Source organism: Helicoverpa zea, chromosome 30, assembly GCF_022581195.2.
Source record: "Helicoverpa zea isolate HzStark_Cry1AcR chromosome 30, ilHelZeax1.1, whole genome shotgun sequence".
Taxonomy (NCBI): domain Eukaryota; kingdom Metazoa; phylum Arthropoda; class Insecta; order Lepidoptera; family Noctuidae; genus Helicoverpa; species Helicoverpa zea.
In genome coordinates, this window is record NC_061481.1 from 6,228,743 (window position 1) to 6,239,498 (window position 10,756).

Below are 10,756 nucleotides of genomic sequence, written 5' to 3' on the forward strand. Positions count from 1 at the left end.
GCGTTGGGGCCAACGTGTGGAGCCGACGTAAGTCAAGAAGTTTGTAGGTTGAGTATGGAGAATAAGGAACGTTTCGTGATTTTCAACATTTATTCTAAAATGTGACGTTTCTGCTTACACACGAGGTTCAGGCCGCAGCTTCTTTCACGTTCAGTTATTATTTGTGCAAAGAGGTATAAAACTTTACTTCAAAATGAAATTAATGCACATTATGTTTAACAATGCATATCCCAGAAAACTTTTCATTTTTGCATACAACAGACTTTGATAGACAGATAAGTCCAAAGTCACCTCATCAACAAAAATAAACTGACTTTTTTCACGTGTATGGAAGTTCAGAAACTACAATGTATGTATACACTTATGTAGCACCACCGAAGGCACGCCGCGCGCGCGTTCGCACTCACACTGTGTCGGGACGGGACACAGACACACACTAGCTCTCCGCGCCACCTTTATAAGGGGCCACCGAGCCATCGATCGGCACCCAGCGACGCCCTAAGCCGAGGTCCGACCCCACAGGGGGTACCCTGAGCGCAGTAGCTTAGTTTATAAGTTGATTTACGCCCCTGGCTGGAGGCCTTAAATTCTAGGCACCCACAGGGATAAGTCCGGTTAAGCAGTACACGGCCTCCTAGGCTGAACTGCGAGATCCCATACCAAAAAAAAAAAACCTTTGTCTGTAAAGTCGTTTTACTGACGATAGTTGAACGTGACAACGTGAGTAGCTGCCGATTGTGCCTCTTTGTCGCTCGCTGCGTGCTCTCGCTTGCACTACAAGCCTTAAACGGAACGCGTCAGGGCGAGGTAACGCCTCAGAGCGAGGTAACGCCTCAGAGCGAGGTAACGCCTCAGAGCGAGGTAACGCCTCAGAGCGAGGTAACGCCTCAGAGCGAGGTAACGCCGCATGAGTCATGTTTTTTCGTGCGTGCAGCCGGCTCCATCGATTTATAAGACGTTGTCACGTCAAAAAAACGGTTGTCTGTAAATTCCATTGACATATAACTATTCGGTTTACTGACGATAGTCGAACGTGACAACGTCATAAGAAATTGATCGTCAGATGTCGAACGCTGCGCTGCCGAAAGCAGAGGCCGATCGTGCCTCCTTGTCTCTCGTTGCGTGCTCTCGCTTGCACTTCAAGCCGTGAACGGAACGCCTCAGAGCGAGGTAACGCCGCATGAGTCATGTTTTTTCGTGCGTGCAGCCGGCTTTATCGATTTATAAGACGTTGTCACGTCAAAAAAAAAAACGATCGGCAGTCACTGCGCTAGCGCGCCGCTGTATCCACGCATTGGAAGAGCCCGCCTAGCCTGAGCCTCCGCCCGCTCGCCCCGTGGTGGTGTATCCTGCTTGTTTCGTGACGTCACGACACGAACTGGCCGGGACCTTACTGCGCGTCGATCCATATAGAGTAGTGTAGTCATACGAGTATAGTATTAATGTTTACACATTTGTAAGCAAATAAATAGCCTTGAAGTTCACCCCAAATTTCATTGAAGACCCTTTACACTTATATATTTTTTTGGGTATGATTTAAGCTGTCACCAATTTAATTCATTTTGTGTTTCTTAAATAATAGGGTTTGCCCTCAAAATAGTAGATTTGTCACCAAATGTAGTCACCAAACAATATAAAATCAATTCCACAATAAATTACCGAAAATCATGGAGATATGGGGTCAAGTACAAAATAAATGGTTTTGTATGTATTATAATAGGTTTGTCCTATATAATAGTATTTAAGCAAACTAATTTTAAGGGATCACCAATAAATCATATATTATATCACTAGAAAATGTCATGAAGGTCTAAAAATGTAGGGTGGTCGTCATCATTCTTTCAACCAAAAGAGTCTACTACTTAACTGGCCATGTGCCTCCCCCAAGGGTCTTAAGTTCCACAGGTAGTATAAATATATTTAAATTAAATTTCTAGCTAAATAGTAAATAAAACACTTAATTAAAGTAAAAATAATCAAACTTTATTGTTAAAAATAACAATTACTGAATAATCAGCGCTGGTTTGCATTTTGAAGGGCGCCCCCTTTTTCGTTTCTGGCCGATTAGTACATTTTTTGCTTCTGGTGGGGGGTTGGCTAGCTTTAAGCGTATGGCTAATCCGCTAATATGCTTGCACATATAATTTTTGTAAAACGCAGGGCAGTTGCATTTTCCATGTATCCAATCAATATCGTGCGGTAGATCCACTCTCCATTTGCTGAACCATTGAACTTTGTAGTCATCAAAATCAGTCCATGCATTTTCAAAGTGTTGTATTATGTCTGCCTTCCCAGCAGGTACTTCGTAGTGTTTAAAAGTATCGTCACTATTCGTCAGTAGTACTTCTTTAGGCAACTTCGCCCATTGGTAGGCTTCTGTCCAGTCTTTCAGAGTCATAGTTGGTAATGTCGCAAATACTTCATCGACAGCTAATGACCATCCATTTACAAACTCTGAGGCAACTGTCAAGAAACGAGACAGTGGCAAACGTTCGCGGAGCGTGTATTCATCTTTGATTACTCGGTTGTGTGATTCTAATGCATTATTAGTCGCTGGTGAACCCATGTGAGCACCCAAGTACCAGTTCCGGTTTTGTATGAGCCATTGCTCCTCAAAATAATGGATAAAAGTTGTCCCATTCTCCCATTTCTTCAAGAATGCTTTTGAAGCTAACTCGAACGTTTCTGAATCAGTTACTGCTTGCAGAGTATTCACATCTGACAATAAATCTTTGTGAAAAATTTTTCGTGTATCTTTCTCTACATGAGCTTGAATTTTTTTTTTAGCATGTGCCCAACACATACGAATAGTGACATCTTTACCAAATACCTCTATAAATGCATTTTGTACTGCTTTCGCTGCATCACAGACTAGAACTTCAGGTTTCAAGACGTGTGAGTACAACTTAAAGATATTAATCTTGATGGCATCAAACAACAACTTAAAGTCTTCTTTTTCCTCATTAGTTGGAACCCCAAGCCCGAATGGATGAAATCTTTTGTTTTTGTCTGTACTTCCAACGACGAGAACGGGAAATCCTTGCCATACCAACTTGTATGTAGCATCAGCATGAAAAACTTTTACGTCACGTGCTTTTTGCAGCAAATATTTTGTTGATAGTACAAATCTAAAGCGCGATGAACTAGTATCTTCAATCACTTCATACCCAATAACATAAACTTCATGTTCGTTGTCAGGAATCGGCGAATGAGACCTTAACCAAGCTTCCAATTCACCTAGGCTGATCGTGGGCTGTCCATATTTACAACGGCGTCTGTCAATTAAATAAGTCCTTAGTTGGGACATTTTTGGCACTTTAATATCATCAATTTTAGATAAATTTGCAAGTATGGCTTTTGGTTTGAGATGTAAGTCGTATAACTTGTTTATTTCTTCCTTTACTCTGTCACTAAGCCCATAACAAGCGAGCGTTTTCGAATCGTGGTCATGATCAGAATCTGTCCGAAACAACAACACTTCATCCGAGAATGAATACATGAGTAAATACAACTGAGCTGAACATTGTGGTCCCTTCCGCACCACTTTATTGCATCTAAAGTACTTTTTTCTCCCTTCCTCTATATCATGCGTTCGTACAAAAGACCAAGTTTTTTCAGCCTTTACGTACTCCTCAGCACTGTGTTTGTTTTCAAATTTTTTAACGAAAATCCAAACCTTGCTTTGTGACCGTTTCTTCTTTGGTATGGTGCCTCCATCAGTGACGGTATTTTCCTCATCAGACTCCAATATCGGCACTTTCTCCACAAATGATTGCTCGACGAACGACGATAAACTTTTTGAATGAATTGCATTACCTTCACCACTACTTGATGCCATTATCCAAAATAAACAGTTAAGAAATTAACTAAAACAACAAATTGTTTACAACGATAATAAAATGCACCCACAACAATGAACGTAATCGTCGCGAATGAAGTAAACTTGCGTCTCGCTGCCCGCGCCCCGCATCGTATGATCGTACCTACAACCCATTGGTTGAGGCCCGAAAGCGCGCCCTTCCCTTCCTCTTTACTTTAAACATATTTTCATTAAAATTATAAACTGATGTATTAAATTGCTAACGAATACATTATTTTAATAACTGAACGAAATAAAATGTAACTACTGTATTGGTGACAAAATAACAAATAAAAAGGAATCGCAGTCTGGGATCGATTATTCAATTTATTTGGTGACAGATCTACCATTTTGAGCACCAAGCTATTATTCAAGTAATAAAACTATTATTATAAGAACGAAGTTTATACTCATGTAATGCACTACAATTTTATTGGTAATCCATCTCATATTTTGCACATTATATTAACAATAATTTGGTAATTCATACCTGGGAACACTCTTTGTTTATTTGAGAACGAAAATATTTCGTGGCGATAGATCTATTTATTAGGTGATACAACTTGATGACAAATATAAATTTTGGTGACAAAAAATATAGTTCCCTATTTTTTTGATTTGATTTTTTGGACTTCATAATAGTCTGTAATTTAATTGATCGTCTATGTGCCGCCTTATTGCATTATCACAATATTTTTTATTTTTTGGTTGTACTCCAGTTATATTTGTGGTCTGTGACACGGAAATTGATGCTCTATTATTTTGTCCTTGATGCTAGTGTTACCATTTACGATAGATTTCTACGATTCTAGCTAATTTTCCTTCTAAATTTTTAACCAGTTTTGTACTCAACAGCGAAGAACATTTATGTGTCCTTCAAGTGTTTTTTATGTGTCTGATTTTTAACCCCCGACGCAAAAACGACGGGGTGTTATAAGTTTGACGTGTCTGTGTGTGTGTGTGTGTGTGTATGTGGCATCGTAGCTCCCAAACGGATGATCCGATTGTAATGCGGTTTTTTTTGTTTGAAAGGAATGTCATTCGGGAGTGTTCTTGGCTATGTTTGGTGGAAATCGGTTCAGGTCTTCAAGGTCATCAGCTTGTTTGTTAGGTGTGATAGGAATGTTACACGCTCAGTTTACTTGCAAGCATATGTGGGATCTGAAATTTGAAATACTAATGTCTTCTGGAACCACTAAGCTGGTCTGCTGTTAGGACACGAAGATAGGAGACGTAACCCTGAACTGCTTTTTAGTAAACCCATCGAGTTTGGGCTCGTTGAATTTGTCTTGACTGGTTCTCTTCATGTTTCTAATTGACGAGAACCTGATGCTGGAAATGGGATGTGGCGGATGAAACCCTGGAATGGTATATAACCCTGGATCACCAAAGGTTAATCTTTATTGTTTCTCAATCTGTGCAATTCTCCCAGAGCCAGTTTGTCATGAGGATTGTTAAACAGCTTCCTTTGGCCGAGATGACATATAGCTACCCCATCTTAAAATAAAATAAATTAAATGAAGGAAAAATTAAGTAGCTCCTTCAAAAAGCATGAAATAAAATTAAATTATAAATTTAAAAAAACCCCCGACCCAAAAAAAGTACGCAATTATTATGACAAAAGGTTAAAAACGCTAAACCCTATAAAAAGCAAAAAATAACTTTTAACACTTCGTAAGTACCAACTAAAGCATGTCAGACTAAACTAAATTTTGAAGTGTCGGGGGACCGCTTTTTACCTTCAAAAATACTTACATAAATCAAATGATAGGTACCTACCTAATTACAACATTCGTATATAAAAAAACACGAATCTTAATTAAATAATTAGAGCGGTCCCCCGACACGACAAAATTTAATTTAGTCAGATATGCTTTAGTTTTTACTTACGAAGTGTTAAAAGTTATTTTTTGCTTTTTATAGGGTTTAGCGTTTTTAACCTTTTGTCATAATAATTGCGTACTTTTTTGGGTCGGGGGTTTTTTTAAATTTATAATTTAATTTTGTTTCAGATATTTATTGTTATAGCGGTAACAAAGCTTATGCACTTTTCTCTATATAAAGTTACGAAGATTTTTGCAGTACCTACTTTATCAGTCTGTGTAATATTGGTCACACTGTTTCCTGTTTATGGGTTGCTGTTGCATTGCAAATTTGCAATTTGCACATTGACAGTTGATTTTACAAATCTTCGTTCCTCCATTCCTCGCCCTTCGGTTTCTTTCGCTTTATATTGCTAAAATATGCTACATCTGTATCGAATTTTCGTTTACCATTGAAGCAAACTCTTAACATGGGTAAGTTCTGCATTTCAATAAATATCCAAGTATCGTTGCTGCTGTTCTATTCGCTTGACACCCGGCCGGCGTCCACGTGGGCTTCGTTAGACAATACCTTTAATTTATTTGGCTGAATATGGATGATTTGCGCAACCAAATAGTTCTCATTGCATCCTGGGACCGTGTGTACTCATATTGAACGCTGATTGCGACGTTATTTAGCGTTTTCTGCCTGTGAGATAACATAAGCTAGTGAGTGAGGCATGTGCATTGCGGCGCGCCGTGACCGCGCTCTCGCCGCTGCTGCTGCTGCGGGGAGCTTGCACGCGGCACGCTTGACTAGTGCACCGCTAACTGCGCACGTGTGTACGCTTACAGGGTTGTTGGGGGCGCGTGAGGGGTGTTCTGCCGCGTGCTCGCTGCCGGCGCAGAGAGCTGGCGGGCACACGCGTGCGAGTGCCGCGCCGAGCTGTGCGAGCGAGCTCCTGCTGAGTGACGTGGCGCGCGATGCGTTTCTGACGGTACGTCTCCTTGCCTTGCTTCTTATTAGACACTAGCAGTTTACCGTTCCGCGTCCCGGGAGAAATCCTTACCATAATTCTAGTTATTTTGACTTAGTTAGACTGGAAGCCGACCCCAACATAGTTCAGAAAAAGGCTCGGAGGATGGATGGTTTTATATTTTTGGATTTTCATTGATAAGCATAGTTGTCCCTATCTGCATTAGTCTAAAGTTCTCATGAATATGAATAATGTAGGAACGAGGAAGTTAACATATCAGTCGTGGAGTTGCCTCGACCTTCTCTGGTATCGGGTATTGGGTATGTCGTACCTAATCACATTAAATTAAATACGTTAATATATGTTAATTAGCACAAAGAAAAAAATAAAATACACCAAAAACAAAAAAAAAAAAATTGCAAACAAAGTAAATAGAATAAAAATTTCATAATAATGAGCCAATGATTATTAATCATCATAATTATTACTAAATTGAACTAAATTCACTAAACGCATTGCCACAAATCTTAGGTCTCTAGTTGCAAGTGCTAATGTCCATTTATCAGCATTACAAAGTTTAAAAATTCTGATAATAACAATAATTTTTATTGTCTTTAGAGTCAGCCATGGATAATGCGAGTGAAACTACACGAGTAGAACTCCAGTAGTGTGAAGTCTGACAGTCTCCTGTAAGTATTGCAATACTCATTATAAAGCTACATTATGTGTGAGTAACATAGGCTATATTTTAACCCGGTACGAGCAGTAGTTCCCACGGAACGCAGGTGGTACTGCGGGAAAACGGCTAGTCTATACTAAACTGACAAAGGTCAATTGGTTTTAAAGCATATTATGTTATAAATTGTTTGTTTACATGCGCATGGTGGCAATGAGGGTTTTTTCAATTTTTTCTGCCACCGGGTGGCGCCACGTATGCATCAGGTCCAAACAGCTGTCAAATAGTATGGAATTGTAGGTGCCGAACTTATTGTTTATTGAAATTCTGTTATATTGGAAGTGTTATTGATTTTATTATGGACTACGGTCAGAATAAGGTTTCCGAACTAAAAATTGAGCTAAGAGAGAGGGTGCAAAAGTCACTGGTACTAAGGAAAAGCTTGTTGAAAAATTTGTTAACACAATATGATTTAGTTTTTTTTATTTGCTCAACCGTAATAGTAAAACAATAATGCAGTGCTTTAATTATAAATTAAAAAAAAACACTAAAATCGTTCACTATTCATAGTAAAGATAAGCACTTTGACAGTTACCTGGACCTGACGACTCGGTGCTGCCACCTCGTGGACGCCATTTTAGAAAACCCTCATTGCAAGCTTCGTTTGAAATGCTTTCTGTCAGTGTACAAGTGTGCCCGCCCGGATGGATATTCATCTATACTAATATTATAAAGCGGAAGAGTTTGTTTGTTTGAACGCGCAAATCTCAGGAACTACTGGTCCGATTTGAAAAATTTCTTTCAGTGTTAGATAGCGCATTTATTGAGGAAGGCTATAGGCTACTTTTTATCCCAGTACGAGAAGTAGTTCTCACGGGATGCGGGTGAAACCGCTGGCAGAAGCTAGTATTCAATAAAATGCTTGACAACAAAGTTATTTATTTTTAACCGACTTCCCAAAAAGGAGAAGGTTCTCAATTCATCAGGATTTTTTTTTTTATGTATGTTCACTGATTGCTCGAAGACGCCTCGACCGAATTGCAAATTTTTTTGGTTGTTTGATAAGGTATACCTTCCAGGTGGTCCCATAATCATCAGGTCAATCTGATGATCGGAACCCTGAGAAATCGAGGGCAACTTCGAAAATTGTAGGCATAGATTAAAAACTTGACAAAGACGTGTACGTCTGATAACACTTTGCAATGGTGAAAGAATGAAGCTGACCTGATGATGGAGACCAGAGAAGGTCGAGGGTACTCGACAACTGAATGAGTGAACTGCCTCGTGTTTGGGATTATATTATTCGTATTGATGAGAACTTTCCACAAATGCGGATAGTGACAACTATGCTTGTCACTGAAAAGCCAAAAAGAAAAAACTTTTTACAAAAAAATAAAACCAAAAAGAGAATTTTTTTTTTTGCTTTTCAGTGTTTTTGCTAGTCGGTTTTATTTTTTTGTACTTTAACATAGCACTATAGTTCACCAATATGGAATTGTTACAAACACTTAAGTACTTCAAAATATGATATAGTTACACACCAATTATATAGTAATTTAGAAACAACAATTAGGAACGAGGATCTCAACCAGACCGAAGTATGGGATCGGGAATAATGCTCGCGACACCTTGCTATACCTGACCATGTACGTGCACTTACATAGCTACGTATGTGTGTGTCACTACAGTCCGCAATGGCACAATACCGTTCTGCTTGGCGTGGAAATGAGATAGAAGTGCTAGCAATGCTAGAAGTGAGGTGAGCAATGTGGCCATTGCTAGTTTTACTGGCGGAGTGCCTTGTGCTGGTGTTGGACTGTCTGTGAGTGCAGTGGTTATGTCAAGTACCTCGCCTGTAAAGGATGCTCTGCTTCCTACCGCTGTAGTACCTATTATCATAAAAAATTTTCCATTTATCAATGCTTTTTGGGAAGTCCTCCTCCTTTTTGGGAAGTCGGTTAAAAATGGTGTAACTTTGATTGCTCATAACGCTTAAACTACTGTTTTAAATGTTATGTAATTTTGAGACTGAGCTTGTTCTATTACTTATAGTCATCGAAAACCTAAACCTGTAGCTTAGTCCACATCGATGATACACGGGGGTGGGGGGTGACAAAGCCGGGAAACGCTTCGTGCTACTTCTGGGTTGCTTTCAGGCACTGTATGAGATGCATCTTCAGTTAAAGACTAGCTACACAAAGCCTGACATATGCTTGACTAGTGCACCGCTAACTGCGCACGTGTGTACGCTTACAGGGTTGTTGGGGGCGCGTGAGGGGTGTTCTGCCGCGTGCTCGCTGCCGGCGCAGAGAGCTGGCGGGCACACGCGTGCGAGTGGCGCTCGTGCGAGTGCCGCGCCGAGCTGTGTCGCACGGAGCACGAGTGACGGTACTCCCTTCATGTTACTTCAGTATGCTGACATCCTGTAGTGTAGAATGCTGACTGCGACACCACAACTATTATGTTCGTGACGGAATTACGTGAGATAGATTGTGAGGACAAGTATGGTTTGGACAGTGACGTCCGTTGTCACATTTGTTGTTCAACATGGCTATGCATGTGTTTCTAGCAACCCCTATGAAGTGTTACCAGCGGGTAGCAGTAGAGAGACACCAGACATTTCTATGTTTTCACATAATACAGTCAGAATATAACAGTCAACACAAAAAAACAAACACTCATGGTGTACTATTCCAATCTGAAATCTATTATTCCAATTTGTAACGTCTTCAAATATGCTAATCCAATTAGCCAAGTTTCAATGAATGATTCTGACTTTGGTTGATAATTTCATTCTTAGCCCAGTATTTAGTTAAAGTAATTTGAGTTAAATTAAATAAATAGAACACTAGGCTGCATATTATAGAATTTAAGAATATTTAATTTAAGGTAATTTTAACTTCTTAACTTTCATCTGTATTATAAGCAAATCTAATTCGTTAGTGGAAGGCATTACTTGACATGATTAAATCAATTTATTGTTTGACATCATCATAAGTCTACTTTGTGTTGATCCACTGTTCTGTCAGTCCTGGGTATGCCGGGAGTCACCGGGTGATGAGCAAATGTTTAGGGTAATTTTTATCTTACTAAAGTGGATGAGACAAACTTGCGTGTGTAAATTGCACACATAGTCTGTATATGTCTGCTACTGTTAAGTGCTATTGAGGTTACACATACAAAGAAAGTTCATTTATAGCTTACACAAGTATAGCTCGCCCACTCTGAATTAATACATCTTACCCCCGTCGTTTGGTAGCGATACCGATTTGGACTTGTTATCAATCGTTATCAATTTATTCATGTCTTTGTGGTCCCCATGCCAGTAGTGTTCAAAAGCCATCATAGGACGTAGGCACATAAGATAGTTGTGGATGAACTCGGGGAGGTCGGCCCGCCATCTGATTCATCGATTGCTTTTGAGCAATATAATGAAATGTAC

General features: G+C 39.7%; 1 protein-coding gene and 1 long non-coding RNA gene across 2 annotated transcripts; one reads left to right on the forward strand and one right to left on the reverse strand.

The window, feature by feature from the left end:
- Window positions 1-2,002: 2,002 nt before the first annotated feature.
- On the reverse strand, window positions 2,003-3,838 carry LOC124644396. The gene has a single exon (XM_047183709.1). It carries the CDS (start codon window positions 3,836-3,838, stop codon window positions 2,003-2,005), a length of 1,836 nt encoding a protein of 611 aa, XP_047039665.1.
- A 2,172-nt stretch (window positions 3,839-6,010) lies between these two features.
- On the forward strand, window positions 6,011-7,650 carry LOC124644564. The gene is made up of 3 exons (XR_006986085.1): window positions 6,011-6,156; window positions 6,517-6,659; window positions 7,257-7,650. It is a non-coding gene; the product is annotated as an uncharacterized LOC124644564 (long non-coding RNA).
- The last annotated feature ends 3,106 nt before the right edge of the window (window positions 7,651-10,756 follow it).